Here is a 25,574-nt window from a genome sequence, read left to right as displayed (position 1 = left end):
AGAAACTATTTCACTTACTGTACTATTAACCTCACAGTATTCTTATCCATTATGTCTCAGACGTCTTTGAAAGTCTGATGGAAATGAAAACTTCTCTGGAATAATGCCGAAGCTCACAGCCACACAAAATCTGGCATAGTTACAGAGCATACATATCCCCAAAAGCTTCCTAAATTAAGAACATCTGATTTTCATTTCATGAAACAGAAATGTGCATATTTAAACAACTGCAAAATAATCAGAGAAGAGACAGTTAAATCTTGTTTGCTATGTTTAGTTTGAAAATATAGAACATAATCAGAAATATATTACATTTGCAACAAATAATAATCTACACAGTTGTAATTTAATTAGTAATTAAATTCTATCAAATACGTGGTCAGTAATTTCAAGCACCTATTTGTTCATGCCTTGCTCATGAGAGTGCACAGTTTTGGGGTCATGTGATTGATACATTTGACAGGAGGTTCGGCTAGTTTGAAAATTTTAATATCAACCAATAATCTAGGAAGGCAATAAAGCATTTTCCTAATTGTTTTTAATAAATCTGTCTCCTTTATATATAAAAACTGTGGTCAAGCATAACTGATCATTAGTCATACGGACACTGAAGTATTTCCAAATACTAAGATGGGCCATGCTATTTCTGTTTCACTCTCTTCTTGGAAGATATTGAAATGCAAAGTTGTCAAAAGATTGACAACTATCTTTCTGGGTGATTTAGAGAACTCTGACTGATAAAAATTCAAACACTTTCTTCCTGTGACTACTACTTTCTGCTTAGTGTAGGGATATATTGGATTTTTAGTTGATTTAAGTAAATCTGGTGATCTAGATAAATTTAAATGAGCCATCATATTTAGGAAATCAATATACTCAAAATAAAACTTTTAAACAGTAGATTAGTATAAACCTTTTTTGTAAATCAGTCTTCAATTACATTTTTTCACCAAATTTGAATTAGCCCTCTTATTCAAAAGTTCAAGATACCATATATAAATAGGAGTTAAGATGCTAAGCCATCCTATCCATTATTACCTGGACTGTGGCCTTCGGAAGCCATGCAAAAGAAATAAATATCTTTTCCTTTATGTTAAAACCAGCAAAACACACCATCAGAAATGTAGTTAAAACTCGTATCAATACTGCAGTGCCGAGGATGGCAATACAAAGGCCTGTAAGAAATACTTAATTTTTAGATGTAATGAAATACTGAGGGAGAAAATGAAACTCATGGTTATTGATTCAAAATACTATCAACTGTAATTGTCTAAATATATTAAAAAATTAAAAAGACAAAGATGATTAGGCATAATTTATCAAAACATCAACATTAAGGATCAAACCACATGTTTGAAAGAAGTTATTTTTCCTAGATTAAACCAGAAATTAATTAAATATATTTGATATATGGATGAACTAGAGGGTATTATGCTAAACAAAATTAGTCAGTCAGAGAAAGACAAGTATCATATGACTTCATTCATATGAGGAATTTAAGATACAAAACAGATGAACATAAGGGAAGGGAAGCAAAAATAATATAAAAACCAGGAGGGGGACAAAACCCAACAGACTCTTTTTTTTTTTTTTCAACGTTTATTTATTTTTGGGACGGAGAGAGACAGAGCATGAACAGGGGAGGGGCAGAGAGAGAGAGGGAGACACAGAATCGGAAACAGGCTCCAGGCTCCGGGCCATCAGCCCAGAGCCTGACGCGGGGCTGGAACTCCCGGACCGCGAGATCGTGACCTGGCTGAAGTCGGACGCTTAACCGACTGCGCCACCCAGGCGCCCCAAACAGACTCTTAAATACAGAGAACAAACCGAGGGTTGCTGGTGGGGTTGTGGGTGGAGGGATGGGCTAAATGGGTAAGGGGCATTAAGGAAGACACTTGTTGGGATGAGCATCGGGTGTTATACATAGGGGATGAATCACTGGTACCTACTCCTGAAATCATATAGTGCCCCTATTGCACTATATGCTAACTAACTTGGATGTAAATTAAAAAATAAATAAATTAAAAAAAAATTTAATAAAAGAAAGAAAAAGGTTGAGCACAAATTCTCCATAGCAAAAAAAAAAAAAAAAAAAAAAAAAAAAGAGAGAGAGAGAGAGGGAGAGAGAGATTTGATATATATTACAAAGGAGATTTGAATGTTATTTCTTTTAAGCTGTATAGCAAGAACCACACTTTCTTCCATGTGTTTATTCAACAAGAATTCATTAAATGATAACTATGCATGACAGGATTTGGACTACGTATTGTGTATACAAAAATGCATAATGTGCAGACTTTGCCTCTACGAAATTCAAAGTCAGAGGAGAACAGAAGCATAAACAGCTAATTAATACGCTATAAGGTAAGGGCAATATAAACATACTGGTAAGAGGTCATAGAGGAGGAAAACATTAATGTCTTCATCAAAATGGCTGAGAACTATTTACAGAGTATAAACCAGAGGTGACATTAAAGATACTTATCAGCCAGTATGGAAGCAATTAGCCAATCAGAACAGGGCTGGCTGGGCACTGACCTATCAGAATAGACACTGGCAGCCTACATCTGTTTCACCATATTGGTGTATACACTGACTGCCCATTAGCCCTGGTTAACGTGCACAGATACTTCATTCAGTCCTTCAGAATCCTTTGCTCAGAGATAAGTTCATCCTGATTTGCAAAACAAGAACTGTGACTAGGGCTGCTACAGGCTACTGAACCTGAGAAAGGTGCTAACCTGAGCTAAGGTGACTGCTAAGAGGGTGATTTTCTAAAAAGTAACATTTGTTGAGTGTTTACTGTGTGCTAGGTTCTGCATTCAGCTTTAAGTGCACTCATTACTTAATCCTTACAACCTGTGGGGAAATGTTTCTTATTTTACAGTTGAAAAAAAAAATGAAGTTTAGAAAGGATCAATGACTTTCTCAAGTTCAAAGGTTAGTAAAACACCAGACAGACATTGCTGGATGATCTACTGTGAATCTGCAATATGGCTTCTTTACAAAAAAGTGTTGTGGTTCTTTATAGAAGGACATTGCTCTTATCATCATTTGTTGCAAATCAGGTTGGTAGGGTTCAAAAGTACTTGTTGCCTGAAGTACAAGAAACCAAAGGGATGATTTGGTTCATTTCCAGGAGGAAACATTGAAGGTTTGGGGAAAAGATGATTTAGAAGTTTTGAACATAGTGACTTGGAAGTTTTGTGAGACTTACAAGTGGTGATTTCCAATCAGCAATTAGATACACTGATTTAGAGATAAAAATTTTGGAATTATATAGTTTATAATCAAAGCTACTGAATATAGATGAGCCCATAAAAATGACATAGAGTGAGAAGCACAGAATGCTTTGGAAGAACTTGGATGAAGAGTAGAATTTAAGCCATATACAGTGTAAGTGAGGACTCAAAGGGCATTGAAAAATATGAAGTTTCAGAATTCAATGTAAAATGTATTTTAAAGAGGTCAATAGCATCAAATGCTGCTGAACGATCACGTAAAAAAAAAAAAAGACTGATAAGTATTCAGTATATTTAGCAATATAACCTTGTGAGAGCAGGGATGGTTGTACGATGGGTGAAAGCTGGGCAGAGATGTTTTGAAGAACAGAGTGAGAGTTGAAATGGAAAAAGGAGATACAGTTACCTTTTGGAAAAGTTTGAAAAGAGGAATAAAGAAGAAGCATGGTAGATGGGGGGGAAGTGAAATGAAGAAAGGAAATTTTATGTATTTACATATTTATATATAAATATAAATTGTGGTAAAATGCACGTAACAAATTTGCCATCACAACCATTTTTTTATTAAGATTTTTTTTTTAATGTTTATTTTTGAGAGAGTAAGAGAGTGCGAGAGGGGGAGGGGCAGAGAGAGGGAGACACAGAATCTGAAGCAGGCTCCAGGCTCTGAGCTGTCAGCACAGAGTTGGAAGTGGGGCTCGAACTCAAGACCTGAGCTGAAGTCGGATGCTTAACTGACGGAGCCACCCAAGAGCCCCCGCATCGTAACCATTTTTAAGTGTACAAGGTAAGTAGCATTAAGTTAAACATTCACATTTTTGTGCAACAAATCTTCAGAATTATTTCATCTTGCGTATTGACCTATTTAACACTTCATTTCTCCCTCCCCCAAGTCCTTGGCACCAGTCTACTTTCTGTTTCTGTAGTCTACTGCGGATGCCTCATACAGGTGGAATCACACAGTATTTGTCCTCTGGGTTCATCCATGTTGTAGTATGTATTGGAATGGAAAGACACTGAGATAGGAGAGATTAGAGTTCGTTTAAATCCTGAAGAGGAAAGAACTGTGACATGGATATTTGAAGATATATGAGAAAAGGGGAAGAATCGATGTGTGAGATCCAGAAGAAAGTAGCAGGGACATGGGATTCCTAGTAAAGATGAAAGAATATGGAATGAGCAGAAAGAAGAAATAGTGTGTACATGTGCACCAATAAATTTTTAAATGTAGTGTTATGAATAAAAAGTTTTAATATGATGGCTTTCGAATATATGAATAAATAAATGAATGAATGCTCGAATGGACATTTCTGCTCCATGGGTGTATATTATAGAACTGAGTAGTTATCTTTGCAATTCTGGCCCTTGATAAGAACAAGTCTAACTGAACATTTTTATCCTTAGAAAAAACTTTTAAGACCTGCATTTTCTAGATAGTAGTTAGCAGTGTTACTTTTCTTTACAAAGAATAATATTAAAGGTATAAAATTTATGCCTTAGATTGACAAAGATTACTTTCTAGCCAACTCCTGGAAGAGACTTAGATCATTATTAACTTTTTATATAATTGTGACAATAAATTTACCTAATAAAGGTATTCCACTGAATATAAAAGTTGATTGTAACAAAAGTACTACTTTGAAATTCTTTTTTTTTTTTAATTTTTTTTCCACGTTTTTATTTATTTTTGGGACAGAGAGAGACAGAGCACGAACGGGGGAGGGGCAGAGAGAGAGGGAGACACAGAATCGGAAACAGGCTCCAGGCTCCGAGCCATCAGCCCAGAGCCTGACGCAGGGCTCGAACTCACGGTCCGCGAGATCGTGACCTGGCTGAAGTCGGACGCTTAACCAACTGCACCACCCAGGCGCCCCTAGAAATTCTTACCTACAGTTTCTGGTCTGAGAGATGCAATAGATACTTCTGCTCCAATCAGTCCAAACAGAAGGGGCTGAAAGATGTACCAGGCAACTGCAATAATTTTTTCAACATCTGCCTAAAAGAAACACACCCACACACAGATTTTTATTACATGAAGTTACAAGTTCTAAGAATTTTACTAATTTGAAATTTGAGTCAATTTGACCTGAGATAGGCTTTATTTCTGTGACATCTTTTTTTCTTTTAATGTTTATTTATTTTTGAGAGAGAGAGTGCAAGCAGGGGAGGGGTACAGAGAGAGAGGTAGACACAGAATCCCAAGTAGGCTCAAGGCTCCAAGGTGTCAGCACAGATCCCGATGTGGGGCTCGAACCCACAAACTGTGCAATTGTGACCTGAGCCAAAGTCGGATGCTCACCGACTGAGCCACCCAGGTGTCCCTATTTCTGTGATACCTATAATTAAGAGGTTAGCTAAAAAAGAACAAAAAACTGCATAAAGATATTTCTAACACAGTTATTATATGAGGTGCTTTAGAGTTGGTTTGCAAGTGGATGTTAATTATAAAAAGTCTAATAAAATAATCTTAGGGGGGTTTCTACTTCTGAATATATGATATGTGTATATGTACAAATGTAATACCTAGTATTTTATAGTTAAAATGTTATGTTAATCTTCATTTGACAATATGATTTTGAGATCTTATAATAGTAGCACATATATCTAGATACACATCTCATTATTGTTATACAGTAATCTATAGTATCGTAGTACCATAGTTTATTCAATAATTTCTTTATGGATGGCCCCTTGTTTCCCATTTTATTTTATCTTTATAGAAAACATCATTTAAGGTTGTCTCAAATCATGCACAGAAATATAACTCAGGTCTAGTAAAATGCTGTGCCAGTTGTTAATTTTTTACCCCTTGGTTCCAAATCCACATTTCATTGTTGCTCTGCAGAAAATTAAGCTAAGCCTTTAAATATTTCTCTTTTGCCAGCTGGCATCATATTAAATTTTGTCAGTAGAGAGTGCTGAAGAGATATTGCAAGGAAGATACTCTCCTTCCTGATTTCTGGGGCTCCTCCCAGCAGGATCCTATAGCACACTTGGGTTTCTTCAGCACCCAGGTATCTTCTCCAGTGCTGGGCTTCTATAGTGCATGGCAGCCAGCAGCACCCAGTGGCCAGCAGCAGCTCCTAGCTTACTGCAAGGGAGTTTCATAGCCTATTCCCTTGGGCAAAATACCTCCCTATGCACGCTAGAAGGTGAATTTGGAGTATAGATTTCCAGCAAATTGTCCAAGCAGGGCACCATGGCTGCCTTCTCCACCATCCAGGGAATAAAGGCTTTCTAACATGATCTGGATTCTGAGCCCTGGGGGTGGGAGAAGGTGGGATGGAGTGGGGAGGTCTTAGGAGATGCTCAGTCTGAGCGCTAGGGGTTTATAGCTTATTCCTATATTCTTCAGGGGTCCTTTACATCTTACAAGCCAATCTCTTGTTATCTGATCCCCTGGTATGGTTAATAATTAACTTTCCCTATTCCAGTTATCATGTGATTTCCCTTGCCTGATAAGATCCTAACTGATAAAAGCACTAACTTTATAACACATACTGCCAAAATCCTAAAAGAAGATGAGCACAACTGACTATACCAAGGCTAGAATGTTTTGTGGCAACAGAAACCACACACAAACAAAGAACAAAAAGATGACAAACCAGGAGAAAATATTTGTACTGTGCATAACAGAATAAGGAGCAAAATCTAAGCAATAAGAAAAAGAAAGTAAAAGAAAAAAATGGGCAATGTATATATACAAGTAATTCATAGCTGAAGAAACACAAATGGCCAAAAACATAAGATGTTAAAATTCAGTAATCAGTGAGACACAAATTAAAATGATATGTCACATTTGAGGAGGCATTACATTACAAAAACTACTAAAAAGTTTTAATAATGTCAAGTATCTGTGATTATAAGGAAACTCTCACTAATTGGTAGGAGAACAAATTGATAGTGCTTTTTTTTAGAGGGCAATTTAGCAGTACCCATCATAGTATCTAAAAATTTGTATTGAACAGATTTTTCCAGTCAACTAATAAGAATCTATTTTTAAACAACACTTTTACACTTATAACTACACACCTTTGAGGATCTGGTTTTCTATATCTATATTCAGCAGTTTAACAAAGGAAGATTACATTGTGTCTCTGTTTTCTTTATTTTTAAACAAATTCTGGTATGTTTATTAGGGTGAAGATTCTGTTTCCTCTTGGCTTACAAAAGAGCTCATGTGTGAGGGGGCTGGTTGATTTACTTATACAGTTCTATTCCTACATCATGCAAAGAGTTATGTTTTCATATCATAAGGAATCAGATAATAACTTAGGGTCAAATACTGCCACCTGCTAAATGCAAGCCACTTGTCCCTCAGTGCCTTATTTTCTTCTCATCTGTAAAATGGGAAGTTTATACAACATCCAAGATCATTTATCATTTAATGACAATTAAATTGTCCTACCAAAACTGGAGTCCAGTTGCCCACCTTTCTACCTATCTTTAAATTTTACTTTTTAATTTAGTTTTTAGAGTATATCATAGGTATAGCTCAGACTTTAGTTGCTATCCACATTAGTGCAGAACAAAAATCAACTCTATTAATCTTAGGTTACTTAGTCTTTTGTTACCATGACTAATTATTTAAGGGAAGGCCTCAAAAATATTTAATGTACTCAGAACTCCAATGAAAGCAGATGGCCTAAAAAGCTTTCTCCATCCAATTATTTTCATTTCTAAACTGTAGACAAAGGCCACCGTTTGTTTTTTTGATTGTAATGCTTTAGACTAGTTGAACATCAGACATAGGTTTATATATTGTAAGACTTAAAAATGGTAGAAGAGCCAAAATGTACCCTCTTAATGCTTTTTCATAACTTCAAAATGAATGTGCTTATAAAGAAAATGGAGGGGCGCCTGGGTGGCGCAGTCGGTTAAGCGTCCGGCTTCAGCCAGGTCATGATCTCGCGGTCCGTGAGTTCGAGCCCCGCGTCAGGCTCTGGGCTGATGGCTCAGAGCCTGGAGCCTGTTTCCGATTCTGTGTCTCCCTCTCTCTCTGCCCCTCCCCCATTCATGCTCTGTCTCTCTCTGTCCCAAAAATAAATAAATGTTGAAAAAAAAAAAAAAAGAAAATGGAGTCATCGAATAGGCTAAGTGTAAAAGAGAGCAGAGGAATGAAAACTACGTTGTCCACACTAAATGTTTAAGGCTACTTTATACATCTGTTTGTAGCAGTAGCAAGAATCTTCAAAAACATAAATCACTTTCAAGGATGGACAAAGGAAGAAAATGAGCAGAAATGGAAGTTTTACCATGACTTAAATACCTACGTAAGCTGATACCTCCCTTCTCAGAAAGAGTATTTCAAGATTCAGAAAATTCAAAATATGTCAGAAAAACCATCCCATAGCTACAAAGGTCTTCAGAAGAAGCACTGGATTTGAAAATAGATGAAAAAAAAATGACAGAGGCTGTAAAAAGGTGAGTGTATTTGAATACAATAAATGGCAAGATTAATGATATATGGAAAAACCAAGTAAAGAAGTATGAAATAATGTCAGAAAACTATAGCATAAACAAAGTTTTATAACATATTTTAGCTTTTCAAATTATAACTCAAAACTAGCCTTGATATAGCACTGTTGAGTTTACAATTGTTTCATATCTGTTTTCCTACATAGTGTCACTATTCTTTTGATATTATTATTATTTTCTTCCTATTACAGTTTGAGAAAACAGAGTAATAGAGAAGGCATGTAAGTTTGGGGGGATTATACAGCTACAGAGCAGTAGAATTGGGATTGGAATCCCAATTACTTTATCTTAAATTTTAAGCTCTTTTTATTGTATTGTTCTACAAAGTAATTACAAAATAATAAGGATTATATTATTATTTACTGAGTGTATTCTACAGCTAAGGATTTAGCTTTGTATAGAGTATAATGGTTAAAAAAAAGTGTGTGTGTGTGTGTGTGTGTGTGTGTGTGTGTGTGTGTAAGGTAAAGAGATCCATATATGAGAGTTACCAGAGGTACATATGAAAAAAGTGTTCCTAGTTCTTCCACTGGGTTGTAGGATTACATGGACCTATGTTCAGCTGGGTTGAAGGCAATTCAGGCAAAATTATGACAAACGCAGACTAGCAGATGCTGTGTTTTGGTTTATAATGATCTTTTCTCTATAATCTCCAGTTTTTGAGAAGAGTGGTATAACTGGAACTGGTCAAAGTTTCCCTTGCCTTGCTGTGTCTTTCTGTGCCCATAGCTAATGCCCACTTGCAACAGGCACTAATCTCCCCTTTGATTTCCCTGTTGCTAAAACTACTCTTATATGTTCCATTCCAAATGATATGGCCCCTTTCATTGTTTATTTTTTATCCTATCACTTAGGGATTTAGAGACTTAATTTTGAAGTGCAAAGTGTAGAAATATAATGTTTCTAAGGTACTTGGTATGTGTTATTCAAATAGATGTCAAAAGTATAAAAATGTGCCCTGAACAACAATGCTACAGTTGTATCACAGAGTAGTAACTCTGGTGTCAGGTAAACCTGAGCTTAAATCACAGTGCCATTTTCTAATTTTGTGATTTTGGACATGTTATTTATGTCTTTCTGATTTATAGTCTCTATAAAATAGAAATGGTAATACTTTTTAAAGTTTATTTTGTGTGTGTGAAAATAAATGAGAACATCCACTTAGTGCCCAGCATACAGCCATACAGACTGGCCAAAAAAATTTACTAAAAAACAGGCAGAAGACATGAATAGACATTTCTCCAAAGAAGACATACAGATGGCCAACAGACACATGAAAGAATGTTTAGCATCACTCATCATCAGGGAAAAGCAAATCAAAACTACAATGAGATATCACTTCACACGTGTCAGAATGGCTAAAATCAATAATACAAGAAGTTAACAGGGGTCGACGAAGATGTGGAGAAAGAGAAATCCTCTTACACTGTTGGTGGGAATGCAAGTTGGTATAGCCATTGTGGAAAACAGTTTGGAAGTTCCTTGAAAAGTTAGAAGTAGAACTACCTTATGATCCAGCAACTGGACTAGTAAATATTTACCCAAAGAATACAAAAACACTAATTTGATGTTTATAGCAGCATTATATAAAATAGCCAAATTATGGAAACAGCTCCAGTGTCTGTTGATAGATGGCTGAATAAAGAAAATGTAGTATATATACAATGGAATATTACTCAGCCATAAAAAGAATGAAATCTTGCCATTTATAATGACATGGATGGAGCTAGAGTATTATGCTAAGCAAAATCAGTCAGAGAAAGACAAATACCATATGATTTCACTCATATATGAAACTGAAGAAACAAAACAAAAGGAAAAAGGGGGAAAAAAAGAGAGACAGAGACAAACCGAGAAGCAGACTCTTAACTATAGAGAACAAACTGATGGTTACCAGAGGGAGGTGGGTGGTGAGATGGGTAAAAGAAGTGATGGGATTAAGGAGTGCACTTGTGATGAGCACAGGGTGTTATATGGAAGTGTTGAATCACTGTATCATACCCTTGTAACTAATATTATACTGTATGTTAACTAACTTGAATTTAAATGAAAACTTAAAAACATGAAATAATCTAATTATCAAATTAAGATTATAAAAAGAAATATTAAAAAAGAACAAACTATTAGTTCCCTTTCCTCTTTTTACCTGTTACAGTATGAAATAATGAGTTGGCTGTCATTTTCGAAGATTTTTAAGGGGGTGACAACATAAAAACAGTTATCCATAAAGTTCAGTTTGAAAAAGCTTATTATGAGCATTTTTGAGAGTTTTCTTGTTGAATAAGTGAAAGGAAATAAACTAAAATATTTAAATAGTTTACAGAGCTGTTGGCTTTAAATGGAGGAACTGCAAATGATTTCTTTCCTTTTCTTTCAGATTTTCCACCTCCAAAGTTAAAAAGTGAGCATATAGTACCTTCATAAAAGTTAAAATAAAGTTAATTTTATTTTAAAAATTACTGTCTTTGGTAATTTACGTTTTTAATGCTGAAAAAAAGATTACTATTAAGAAGTGAATGGACAATTTGTAAAATGCCAATGCAGGCAAACTTCCCAAGTGTTGGACAAAGAAAAGTGTTGTGCTACATTCACAACGTGAATGTAGCAGCATCTTTCACTAAAGTGAAACTGTGACCTCGGTCCTGGGGCAGAGAATAGATCAGAGCGCTTCAAAGAGTAGGGCACATTTGTCAGCAGCCCTGGGGAGGACCCAAGACAGAGAGCAGTGAATCCACAGAGAGAAGCAAAGGAGGCAGTATAGCCCTCAAGTCCAGAGCGGAGATTAGATAGAAGACTGACCAGTGATAGGTGATAACTCTGCTTCAGCCCACAAGCAAAGTGAAGCCATGGAAAAACAAATGTTTTGATAAGAGCAAATGCTTATGGGAGACAAGGGATGATAAGAGTACCTGATTTATGCTAGGAAGTTTGTTTATTCTGTAGCTCTGCTCTGGTCAAATGTTAGGTTACTTGAAATCAGAAAGTAGAATTGAGTAATATAGGTGTTGCTAGGAAAGAAAAAAGTAGACCTGAAATAAGCCTTGTAGCCAAGAGTCTTGCAAGGCAGCAAACCAAGGGGTGCATCTAGTGCATGGAGCAGAGTTTCAAAGGGACTCTCTACTTTCTTCGAAGCCCAATCCATCTCCATGTACTTTCTGGTGGCTTCAATACCGTTCTCTACACAATGCTCCAGGCTGTCCCTACCATTTGTCTCCTCTGAAGCAAGACAATTCAGTTATACTTGTCTTAACTTTGTAATCATAGATTACATAGTGAGAGCCTCCTATCTGAGTGTTCTTTACTCACAGGGAAATTCTGTCTCTATTCTACCTCTGCAGAGATTCACTCAATTGAATTTGATTATATACCTAACCTCCAGCTTTTTAACCCTCACATATTTTTCCATGTGGCATTATTTTAAGCTTAATTATTTTGAACAGTTGTTTCCAGGTTGTCCAAAATGATATAGCTGCATTTAGGTGGGTCACCTACATCTAATTTCTCCATTAAACAGAATAGCATATGCTGCTGTCAAGTTCAAATTTATAAGGATGTAACTTGAAATTAAAATTAGTAAATAACAACCAGCTAATTTCCATAGTACATATCAAAAAAATCAATAATCTTAATGATCATGAAAATCAATAAGAAAAACCAAAACAACCTTTTAAAAAAATAGGCACAGGCTTTTGAGCAAACCGGTTAGTAAGCACAGGAAAAGATGATTTGCTTCACTCATAAAGAAATGTAATTCAGATCAATAATGAGATACATTTTTAACCTATCAGATTAGCAAAATATCTGAAGATTGAAAATACTCAGATCAGAAAGACAGATCTTCACATACTGTTGGTGAAAATATAAACTGGCGCAGTCTTTTAAAAGGGAAAATTGATATTATCAAAATATCAATGTATATACGCCTTCATAGAGCAATCCTGTTTCTGGAAATTTATCCTATAGATAAACTCAAACATATGTTGTATTTTGTTGATTTTTTTTCACATTTTAAAATTTCTGAAATTAGGATGTCATGTCATAGTTTAATAGGCAGTATTCTTTTTTCTTTCTTGGTAGCATGTAAAATGGTGCTTCTTAGATTTGATAGCATCTTAGAGTTAATGAAATATGGCATAGGTAGGATATTTTACTGAAATACTTTTTGTCTTAGTAGAAAACCAGAAACAATTTAAAATCTGTTATCAGGAGACTGGTTAAATATAGGACAGCTATACCATGCAATACTCTGTAGCCGTAGCCCTTACAAAGAATAGGGAGGCAGCATGGAAAAGGATGTCTGTGTGTACACTTGGGCATACATTTACATATGCATAGAAAATAGCTTTTGTGATTAAATAATTTTATTAATTTTATATTAGGAAACATCTGTAAAGAAAAAAATTTACTCTGATCAGAAAGAACTTAAATGAGAAGAACTTGAAATTCACCTTTTCGCCGGCCCATCTCAAACCTGCAAGGAAGGACATGACCAGTGTGCACAATCCTCCTGACCCAGGGAAACCAAAATACACGCTGCTGAACACAGCTAGTATGGACAGCCCCAAAACAATGAATGCTCTCTTCCACACAAGTTTGTCCTTGAGAAGAAAAAGAAAGGTTGATTAGCTCAATTATTTCCTATAACTGATTTTTAATGATTGCTTTTTCTATATTCAGGACTTAGTGGAAAATGAAAATGTCTGTCTAAGCAAATAAATGCATGCCATGACATTTACTTTCTTTTCCTTAATAAAAGTAGAGTCAACACATGGACAAATGCAGCTTCCTCTTCCAAGAACACTAGTTGTATTCTCCTGCAGTTATCCAAGCAGAATTTCACAGGGCTGAATGTAATAGTAGAAAAAAGTGCATGGGCTTTGGAGCCAGACAGACCAGAGTTAAAATTCTAGCTCTTTTACACTACTGGCATATGTAGTGGTCACATAACTTAGCTTCCTCAGGCTTTTTTTCTTCTCCTCCCTGAAAGCAGTTTTGTCACAGTGTTTTTGTGAAAGTTAAAGATGTGATATCTCTAGTATTTTTGGGCTGGTTACTCCTTAATGCCATGCTCTCCTCATTTTTTTTTTCTAAACATGATTCTCCTTCCGTTTATTTATTCATTTGTTTTGCTTTTAGATTCCACATGTGAGTGAAATTATATGCTCTTTGTCTTTTTCAGTTTGACTTATTTACTAGCATAATACCCTCTGGATCCATCCATGTTATTGCAAATGGCAAGATCACATTCTTTTTTATGGCTGTTCAATGTTCTATTGTATATATATCACACCTTCCTTAGCATTTATCTATTGATGGACACTTAGGTTGCTTCCATATCTTGGCTATTGTAAATAATACTGCAATAAATACAGGGGTTCATAATCTTCTCAAATTAGTGTTTTCTTTGAGTAGATACCCAGTAGTAGAATTACTGAGTCATATGGTAATTCTATATTTTATTTTATTTTATTTATTTATTTATTTATTTTAATTTTTTTATTTTTTTTATTTTTGGGACAGAGAGAGACAGAGCATGAACGGGGGAGGGGCAGAGAGAGAGGGAGACACAGAATCGGAAGCAGGCTCCAGGCTCTGAGCCATCAGCCCAGAGCCCGACGCGGGGCTCGAACTCACGGACCGCGAGATCGTGACCTGGCTGAAGTCGGACGCTTAACCGACTGCGCCACCCAGGCGCCCCTCTATATTTTATTTTTTGAGGAACCACCACACTGATTTCCACAGTGGCTGTACCAGTTTACCTTCCCACCAACCGTGCAGTGTTCCATTTTCTCTGTATCCAATACTTGTTATTTCTTATCTTTTTGATGTTAGCCATTCTGACAGGTGTAAAGTAATAACTCATTGTGGTTTTGATTTGCATTTTCCTAATGGTTAGTGATGTTGAACATCTTTTCATGTGTCTGTTGGCCATATATTATGTCTTCTTTGGAAAAATGTCCATTCTGGTACTCTGCCCATTTTTAATCGGAATATATGTATATACATATATATACATATATATATATATATACATATATATATATTCCGATTAAAAATGGGCAGAGTACCAGAATATATATATATATAGGTGTTGAGTTGTATAAGTTCTTTATATATTTTGGATACTAAGCCTTCTTGGATACATCATTTGCAAATATTTTCTCCCATTTAGTAGGTTTTAGTCTTTTAGTTTTGTTAATGGTTTCCTTTGTTGTGCAAAAGCTTTTTATTTTGATATAGTTCCAATAACTTATTTTTGCTTTTGTTTCCCTTGCCTTAGAAGACATATCTAGAAAAATGTTTGCCATGGCCTAAACTTCTTGATCACTTTAGAAGGCAAGTAGGTCTTTAGAAGTGCTTGACTTGGAAGCATCCAGGCTCAGGATTACTAGAGTTCACTCCCAGCTCTGCTGCTTTCTAGCTATATGAACTCGTTCAAGTTACTTCTTAAATCTCAATCTCCTCATCAGTAGAAAGGTACTGATGAATACTATTAATAGTATTCTCTTCATGGGTCTTATGTGGTTTACACTAGATTACATGAGTTTATATGATTGTACTAGATCAGTGCTTCCCAAAAGAACATCCAGTGATGATGGAAATTTCTACATCTGCACCACTGAAATGTTCTCTATCTGCTATAGCCACATGTAGCTGGTGGCTGCCATATTGAATGTAGTGGCACTTTATTGTACTTACTATATCATTTTATATACAGTAAGCAACAAAATGTAAGCCATCACTCTTTTCTTTATTTTGTTGTGTAATTAGAAAATCCTATAATTTTCTTTTATGCATTCATAAAATTTTTCACAATTTTAATTGGAGGGTTTTGGAGCATAGTAAAAATCCAACTCATCATACTTTCTTATAATGGAAATATTAATTTTTTTAAAGTTCTACTTTAGTTAAGTTTATATTTCCATTCAAAATTCTCTGAAATTTCAAAATAATGCCAGTTCTTATAGGAAAACAAAGACTCTTATATGTTTGTCTATCCCAAGAGACTTAGGAGGGTAAAGGAAAACAAAACAAAAAAACTCTCTGTGAATATTATGAAATTATTGTGATGAGTAAAGAACTTTGATCATCTTGGTGACAAATACTAGACTATATTACAATGAGATGTTAAGGTATAGGTAGTATTATAATCTAAGATATGCTGATACTAAAAAGAGGGCCCCAAAGCCATTTTACATCTTGACTTAGCTAATATTAATAATAATAATAAAATAAAAACTAAAAACAAAAAGAAAGGATTGCTTGCATATTCTGGAAATGATGTTATTTTTCAGTGAAATGTAAGTTTATAGAATATACAATAGAGTAAAAATTTTAGGATTGCATTAAAACCTTATACAGTTGACCCTTAACACAGATTTGAGCTGCATGGTCCACTTACATGCAAATTTTTTTTTTTTTTTGATAAATACAGTACACTACTATAAATGTATTTCCTTTATGATTTTCTTAATAATATCTTCTTTTCTCTAGCTTACTTTATTATAAGAATACAGTATATAGTACATACAACATCTAAAATATGTGTTAATCAACTGTTTATGTTATCAGAAAGGATTCTAGTCAACAGCAGGCTATTAGTAATTAAGTTTTTGGGGAGTCAAAAGTTATACATGGATTTCTGACTGTGCACAGGGTCAGTGCCCCTAATCCCTGCATTGTTCAGGGGTCAACTGCACATCTAGCCTTGTTCATACATCTCATGGATAGCATTGATTTGGGAATAAGCAGTTTTATAATGGGGGGCCATTTTCTAAATCGTGTTCTTCACGTTCAGGGGACTGTTCCAGAATGTTTTTCCAATGACATTTTAGAGCATGACTTTCCCATAGATTATTTCTTTTACCTGGTCACTGCTTGGAAAGTACTGAATAAAAAATCCAAGAAGAGATCCAGTTGCCATACCAATTACCACCTCTAAAATTCCTCTGAGAACATTGAAAATTGTGGAGCCTTAAAAACACATAAAAAGAAAAACTTCAGGCAGAACTCTAAATCTGTAAATACTTAGACTTTAATTATCAACATAAAAAGCATCTAATTACATAGAAGGAAAGTTATACAGGTATTTCCTGCTCTCCACTTTCTTTAATATATGTGATGTAAAATGTCTAATAAGATGGGCCTATATTATAAGAAACCTATGCATATTATTGCAGATAAATTTCAAAATTGGTATAAACTATGATTTGTGCCCTTCTTTTATGCTTACATCAATAAAAGTTTACTTAAATGGCCTAAGAAAATATGAAAGAATAAAAATTCATGAACAGAGCTAATTTGTTCTACTATACTATAGGCACAGGCTGGGTGAGAAGACATATCTAGTTTTCATATTGCCAATTAAGAGCCTGATTTTTTACTGATAATTGATTATGGTAGCTTTGATATGTAAAGAATACAGTAACTTAAAAATTTGGCAGTTAAATCAAGAATCTTTTATTTTTTTAAGTTTTTAAAATGTATTTATTTATTTTTTTGTTTTTAGTAATCTCTATACCCAATGTGGGGCTCAAACTCATGACCCTCAAGGTCAGGAGTCACATGCCCTTCCAACTGAGCCAGCCAAGTACCCCAAGAATCTTCTTACTACAAGGAGTGTAGGGGACTTACTGTTTCTCAAAAGCTATTTCTAAAAGTAAATCTGAAAACAAATTACTAAAAAAAAATTTTTTTTAATGTTTATTCATTTTTTAGAGACACAGTGCAAGCAGGGGTGGGGCAGAGAGAGAGGGAGTCACAGAATCCAAAGCAGGCTCCAGGCTCTGAGCTGTCAGCACAGAGCCCTAGCAGGGCTCAAATTCACGAACCCCGAGATCATGACCTGAGCTGAAGTTGGACATTTAACTGACTGAACCACCGAGGCACCCCCAAAAACAAATTATTTTTGAAACTGCTCTTAGAAGAGCCTTTATTTGTTGGATTGCTTCTTTGAAGTATCATAATATATATATATAAGTAGACTTCTGTTTTCTTTCATGGCAAACAGAATTTAGAATACTTTAAAAAAATCTGTTAGCACATTGTACACAAAATCATAGTAAATTGCTCAACACATGAAGTCCTTCCTTCCACACTATTCAAAGAAAATATGTACTGGGGTGCCTGAGTAGCTCAGTTGGTTAAGAGTCCAACTCTCGATTTAGGCGCAGGTCATGATCTCACAGTTCATGAGTTTGTGCCCTGCACAGGGCTCTCTGCTCTCAGCACAGAGCCCACTTTGGATCCCCTGTCCCCCTCTCTTTTTGCCCCTCCCCCACTCATGTTCTCCCTCTCTCTCTCTCTCTCTCTCTCTCTCTCTCTCGGTCTGTCTCTGTCTCAAAAATAAACACAACATTTTAAAAAATGCAACTAGTATGTAGTTTCTTATTATTGTAGTTTAGGGTAACAATATGCCACACCAAGGTATGCCACTTTGGCATAAAGATGATTTTGAGCAGAAGGCAATTGAGAAGAAACAGAATCAAGAAAAGGTATCTATCTCCTCCTATTTGCCTAAAAGGAGAGCATAAACTTTTAAGGGCATAAATTTTTCCTCTACCAGAAGGACAGAAGTTAACCACTGGGACAACTTCAGACTCTTATCATCCCAAAGACAGATTCTACTAAGAGCATCCCTAGATACCATTGGTTACCCTATTTGCCTTTCCACAATTTGCTGCCTCTAAAAGTTCAAAGTTCTTTTCTTTTGTCTTGCATTTCACCAAAATTACTGTTTTTTGCTAAGATGTGATATATACATCACATACAGGTTTGAGTTGCATGGTTCACTTACATGCAAATTATATATATATTTATATACCAAATTCTAACCACCTCTTTGAGTTAGGCATCAGTGAGTAAGTACTCCCCTAGGTAAGCAGGGTGCACATGCTAACAACATGCACAACAGGGTGCACATGCTTTTCTCTTGTTAATTTGTCTTTTGTCATTCTGATTTACAGGGCACAGCCAATGGACTTAAGGGGGGTAGATGGGCAACAGTTTTTCCTTCCTTACAGTTTTAATCATCTCTCTTATTAAAAGAAAAAAAAAAAAAAGAATTACCTCTGTAGTAATTTTATTTAGCCAGAGCAGCTCTATGTTAGATAATGGTGTGACTGTCAGAAACATCTAGCTGTGACAGTAGCAAATGTCTCAAGCTATCACAATAAATAATTTACTATAAATGTATAAAAAGTAGCTAATTAGTTTCAGTCTCTAGTATGTAAGGGAAAAAAAAAAGACTTCTTGGACCCACCTCTAAAAATTCTGATTCAGTAAGCCTGGCAGGGCTTGGGATCCATATTTTAAAGAGGCTCCTGGTAGTTCCCATCCAAAACGTCTAAGGACCACATTTAGTGGAGCAGGGCAGAGGGAACACAGCATTGTTGACTAGGAAAGTTCTTTAAACTATCCATAGCCCATACTCCCCAGATTATGAAACCCCATAATCTCTTATACCCTCCCTCTTACCCCCTCATCCCTCTTCTTCTCCTCCCGTGTGATTCTAATGCAAACTCTTGCATAAATCTGGTTTCTATTCCCAAAGGTTCTGATTTAATTGGTCTAAGGTAGTGCTCATTTACAAGTATTTTTAAAAATTCTCCAGGTAATTCTAGTATGCAGCTGAGGCTGAGAACCATGGTTTCAAAGGTGTATACCAGGAAGGCAGTGAGAACATAAGTTTGGATAGGTACAGTAAAATTAAAGTAAAGACAAGGGTGTAGATTTGACCTAATAGGTAATAGAGAATCCTCACTGGTTCTTGTACCAAAAAGTAATACTATGAGAGTCATGTTTTGACAAGGTTAATTTACCAGTGATGCACAGCAGTGTATGGAGGGTGACCGGATATAAGGAACTTGGGGCAGTGGGAAGAGTTGAGGTTCTAGGTAATCAGCCTAAATCCTGAAATGTTATCCCTAGATAACTATGGGAGTAGAGATATTGAGAACATATGACTTCCCAAGAAAATGTGTTCCACAATAATTGGAAGCTAAACTCACTCTACAATTACATTTTGTCAATCGCATGGGATCGCAAATCTTATTTCTGAATCTTGGACATGGTTTAAAAATAAACTTGTGCTGTGCCAAAGATAGTAAAAGTCTTAAATAATAGTGGGAGACAAAAAATGTTTTACACTCTTCTTTTATTACTGCTTAGCACAAAATACATCCATGTCAGACACTCAGTAAGGAAGTAAGATACCTGTGAAAAATCATTGCCATTATTACCCATAAAATGTTACAGAGAGCAGAAACTGTTCCTATTTTAGAAGAATGCTGTTCCTTTCACTTGGACTGTTCTGTGTCATTGTTGTCTTTGAAAAACCTACTCATCTCTGTGTGAAGTCTCCAAGATTGAGCTTTCTCAGAAGCCTCCATGCAAAAGCTATTCTAATCCTTTCTTAAACTTTGCTACTCTGGATCCCTGTCAATGCATTTACCAGACCATTGGAACAGTCCATGTCCAGAGGGTGAAGGGAGTAAAATAAGCTACTGGTCCCTCCTCAGGTATAGAACTAACCTGTGGAGTTGGTTTCTCCATTTTAATCTGCCGTATTCAGTTATCAAGCAAATATGCCCAGTTTGTAACATCATAATCTATGTCTCTGTAGCGCAAGGGAACAGCACATCGTGAACTGACCAGTTTACCTGTGGAAAAGGCCATGCCCAAGCATGTGTTGAAGCCAGTGATAGCCAGAATATCATCGAAGCTGCCAGCAGCCATAAGTAAGGTTGGGACGCCTTTTTCAACTCCATAGCCTCCTTCCTGCAAAAGGAGCATTGAAGGCACTACGACAGCTGGAGATACAGCACCTAAAACAAAACTAAGTAGGCAGCGCTTTAAACATTTGTGATAGCAGCTTACTCATTATTATTATTATTGTTGAAATTATAATAACATCTACTCTTTTAGAGGTTACACTTTAGACAACTACTGTCTTTCAAATAGCAGTGAAGCACCAAACTGGAAACACACACACACACACACACACACACACACACACACACACACACACACAAGTTCTACAGAACACTTTTTGAAAGTGTGGCTACAGACAGCCTATATTGGAACCACTTAGGTTGCCCCGAAATATATAGTTATGGGTGGCACAGAAGACCTAATGGGATTAGGTTGCAGGAATCTGCCTTAAAAAAAAAAAAAAAGATAAATAAATAAAAAAAAAAAAAAAAAAAAAAAAAAAGCAAGCAAGCAAGCAAGCCAGGGCAACTGCATGGCTCAGTTGGTTGAGTGGTTGAGTATCTGACTTTGGCTGAGGTCATGATCTCATGGTTCGTGGGTTCGAGCCCCATATCAGGTTTGCTGCTATCAGCACAGAGCCCACTTTGGATCCTCTGTCCCCTCCCCCGTTTGCTCTCTCTCAAAAATAAACAAAACATTAAAAAAAATGAAGATGAAACATTTATGGTATGAGGTTTGAAAAACACAGCTGCAGGCTTTTTAAATTGGAACTGACTGATATTAGGCCTTCTGTTGGGACTTGGTAGGTAGAATAAGACCACAGATTAGAAGAAGCCCATAATGGCAGTGACAGTGATACTAACACTAGCAGCAGCAGTAACAGCAGAAAACATTTTACAGTGTTTACTATGTGCCAAACACCATTTTAAGTGCTCTACATAAATTAACTAATTTAATCCTCACAACAACTCTAAAAGGTAGCTACGATAATTGTCTTCATTCTGCAAATGAGGAGACTTCATTCTTGCAAACGAGATGCAGAGAGATTAAATAACTTGCCAAAGTTCACATATTGGAGTCACAGAGCTGGGATTTAAATCCAGGCAGTATAGCTCTACCGTCTTAACCAGAAGTAAGGATTTCTTGCTTCTTGCCTACTAATTAGTACTAAATTCTTACTAAGTACTTTCATAATTATTTTCTTTTTTTGATATTTATTTATTTTTGAGAGACAGAGAGAGAGCATGAGTGAGTGAGGGAGGGGCAGAGAGAGAGGGAGACACAGAATCTGAAGCAGGCTCCAGGCTCTGAGCTGTCAGCAGAGAGCCCAACATGGGGCTCGAACCCACGAACTGTGAGATCTTGACCTGAGCCGAAGTCAGACACTTAACCGGTGAGCCGCCCAGGCTCCCCTTTATTTATTTACTTCTTATGGCTGTTCACCATTAGAAGAAATGGCAGTGGAAGGAAGAGACAGCAGAACCACCCAATCATAACTGTCTGGTGACAAAAGAAGGAGAAAAGAGTGTTAGGTGTTCATTACTGTTGATATGTTTATTACCCTTTGTATGGACTTTTAGGTGAGATATGGCATCTCTCTCACCAGCATGGAATAAGGTGTAGGTAAAACACCATTAATTCTTCAACTGTTTAAATCATAATGCCTGTAAAAGTTAGATGTATTCTATAAATAGTATATTTTGAAGTTATAATATTTAGATTACGCTGGAATATCCATGTTGTATTTTCTGATGTCCTTAAGAAAATGCTATTATGCATTCTCTGGTATGGAATCAGAGAAAGCCCCAAACATCCCTGCATTGTTTTCATACGAAAAAGAAAAACCATTACCCCAGGATAAATCCCCATTGCCATGGTAAGCCCATTAGAAAGTGGGCCAGAAGTGCAGATGTGCATGCCTCCACAAGACAAGGACCCATGGACAGTCTTATACAAACACCCTTCAACTTCTTCAGGGCCTGAAATATGCAAGCAGAAATACAAAAACAATCATTTAAAGACAGAAAGAGATTATGACATCAGACGCTTTTCTTCAGTATTCAGACCATGTTTGGATTATCATGAATTTGCTAGGTAATGAGTTTTATTTAACAAACATTTCAGTGTTTGAAGTGTTTTGGAGATAGCTTATTTAGTCCTCATAGCAACACTATGATATAGGTGAAATTACTATCCCCATTATATTTAGATGTCCTCATCTAAAAAGATACAAGTTAAAGTCATTTGTCCAACATCATGAAATTGGTAAATTGTGCAGCTAGGTTTGAACTCAAGCAGGATGTTCTGTAGTCTGTGCTCATTAATCCCCAAAGTAGCTGATTTAACCCTCTCGGTGTTAGCTTTATTTATAACTTGTGGCCCCAGAATGAGGCCAGGGTGAAAACCTTCATCCCCAGGAACACTCATTCTCTCATTCAAAAATATACGTTAGTAAAAGCATTAAAAAAGGCATACTTGAGACTCGTCCTATGTATCAAGCAGTTTCTTAAGCTGTATAGTTAGCCTAAGCACTTGCATAAGGCTTTGCATGCCATAAATGTGCTATCCTCTCTCTAGCCTGTTATTTATAAGGATGACCTACATCTCTGTCAGAGAAAAGGGGAGCCTTTATTGTTAGTGCTGTCCCCAGACAGCAATTCCACCTTCCTCCAAGAACGAATATAGGGTCATCTTCTGGGAATAGTCGGTCCTCCATGAAATAAACTCCATTCTTTTCTTTAAAAAAATTTTTTTTAACATTTATTCATTTTTGAGACACAGAGAGAGAGCGCAAGCGGGGGTGGTGTACAGAGAGGGAGACACAGAATCCGAACCAGGATCCAGGCTCTGAGCTGTCAGCACAGAGCCTGATGTGGGGCTCAAACTCACGAACTGTGAGATCATGACCTGAGCAGACACTTAACCAACTGAGCCACCCAGGCCCCCCTCCATTCTCTTCTTTAGACTGTCACAGTGCCTAAAGCACGGTGATTCTGAATAGTAGCAGTACTGGAAGAGTTCAATTCCTAGTCAACAATTAGAAATTTATACTTCATACCTTTGAATCAAGCCCAAGGCCAGCACGAACCAATATGATAGACAGGGCTATGCTTCTCAAAGAGGAAGACCACTTATGCTTGATCTGTACATTATCACTGATGACAGGGATATTTCTGACAAGAAACCCAGCAAGAAGCATGCCTAGAATGGAGAAGTCAAACAACTCCTTAGTTGGTTTTCAAATAGAGAAGATATTTTTGGCATTTTTACTTTTTGAGTTCATGTCTCTTTAATATTCTTTTGTTTAACATTTTTGTTTAAATGGATGAAAGACCTAAATGTGAGATAGGAAACCATCAAAATCCTAGAGGAGAACACAGATAGCAACCCCTTTGACTTTGGCTGTAGCAACTTCTTACTAGACACATTGCTGGAGGCAAAGGAAACAAAAGCACAAAAGAACTAATGGGACTTCATTAAGATAAAAAGCTTCTGCACAGCAACGGAAACAATCAACAAAGCAAAAAGGCAGCCTATGGAATGGGCGAAGATATTTGCAAGTGACATATCAGATAAAGGGTTAGTATTCAAAATCTATAAAGAACTCACCAAACTCAACGCCCAAAAAACAATCCAGTGAAAAAATGAGAAGACATGAATCGATACTTTTCCATCATGCAGATGGCTAACAGATGCATGAAAAGATGCTCAATCTCACTCATCATCAGGGAAATACAAACCAAACCATGATGGGATACCACCTCACACCTGTCAGAATGGTTAAAACTAACACAAGAAACAACAGATGTTGGTGAGGCTGTGGAGAAAGGAACTGTCTTATGCTGTTGGTGGGAATGCAAATTAGTGTGGCCACTCTGGGAAACACTTATGGAGGCTCCTCAAAAAGTTAAAAATAGAACTACCCTATGATGTAGCAATTGCACTGCTAGGTATTTACCCAAAGGATACAAAAATATAGATTCAAAGGGTACATGCCCTCTGATGTTTATAGCAGCATTATCAATAATAGCAAACTACAGAAAGAGCCCAAGTGTCCACTGACTGATTAATAAATAAAGAAGATATGGTGTATATATATATATACACACACACACACACACACACACACACACACACACACACACAATGGAATATTAGCCATCAAAAAGAATGAAGTCTTGCTATTTGCAACAATGTGGATGGATATTATATATCCATATCCATAATATTAGTATATTATATATCCATATCCATAATATTAGTACATTATGCTAAGTGTAATAAGTCAGAGAAAAACAAATATCATATGATTTCACTCACATGTGGAATTTAGGCAACAAAACAGATGAACATATGTGAAGGGAAAAAAAGGGAAGCAAACCATAATACACTCTTTTTTTTTCTTTGAATTTTATTTTTTTTTCTTTTTCTTTTTTTATTATTTTAAAATATTTATTTATTTATTTATTTATTTAATTATATCCTAGTTAGCATATAGTGCAATAATGATTTCAGGAGTAGATTCCAGTGATTCATCACCTATGTACAGCACCCAGTGCTCATCCCAACAAGTGTCTTCCTTAATGCCCCTTACTCATTTAGCCTATCTACCTGCTCATAATTCATAAGATACTCTAAATGATAGAGAACAAATTGAGAGTTGATGGAGGGAGGTGGGTGGGGAGATGGGCTAGATGGGTGATGGGTATTAAGGAGGGCACTTGTTATGATGGGCACTGGGTGTTATATGCAAGATGAATCACTAAATTCTATTCCTGAAACCAATATTACATTATATGTTAACTAACTAGAATTTAAATAAAATTTTCAATAAAAAATTAAAATAATATACTATATTAGAGGAGCGAAGAAAAGCCTTTAAATTTTTTTTTTTTTCAACGTTTATTTATTTTTGGGACAGAGAGAGACAGCATGAACGGGGGAGGGGCAGAGAGAGAGGGAGACACAGAATCGGAAACAGGCTCCAGGCTCCAGGCCATCAGCCCAGAGCCTGACGCGGGGCTCGAACTCACGGACCGTGAGATCGTGACCTGGCTGAAGTCGGACGCTTAACCGACTGCGCCACCCAGGCGCCCCAAGAAAAGCCTTTAATATGCAAATAAAAATCATTAGAATCAGTAA

The 25,574-nt window shown here is 36.3% G+C and overlaps 1 protein-coding gene across 4 annotated transcripts in view; it reads right to left on the bottom strand.

Moving 5' to 3' along the window:
• The window catches only part of SLC9B2 (solute carrier family 9 member B2), a 52,400-nt gene that overhangs the window by 2,119 nt on the left and 24,707 nt on the right, over positions 1-25,574 (bottom strand). For 2 of the 4 annotated variants that reach the window (XM_040477127.1, XM_040477148.1), the window contains 7 exons: positions 23,491-23,633; positions 22,284-22,411; positions 20,381-20,556; positions 16,588-16,694; positions 13,169-13,318; positions 5,130-5,238; positions 1,039-1,175 (listed from right to left, as the gene is read on the bottom strand). In XM_040477127.1, coding sequence (XP_040333061.1) covers positions 1,039-1,175; positions 5,130-5,238; positions 13,169-13,318; positions 16,588-16,694; positions 20,381-20,556; positions 22,284-22,411; positions 23,491-23,633 — 950 coding nt within the window. Of the gene's footprint in view, positions 1-18; positions 1,176-5,129; positions 5,239-13,168; positions 13,319-16,587; positions 16,695-20,380; positions 20,557-22,283; positions 22,412-23,490; positions 23,634-25,574 lie in introns of all 4 variants that reach the window. The other 2 variants (XR_005790879.1, XM_040477136.1) reach the window with 2 other exon arrangements.

Source organism: Herpailurus yagouaroundi, unplaced genomic scaffold (genome assembly GCF_014898765.1).
Source record: "Herpailurus yagouaroundi ecotype Mexico unplaced genomic scaffold, PumYag 28, whole genome shotgun sequence".
Lineage (NCBI taxonomy): Eukaryota > Metazoa > Chordata > Mammalia > Carnivora > Felidae > Herpailurus > Herpailurus yagouaroundi.
This window is presented reverse-complemented; position numbering and strand designations above follow the sequence as displayed.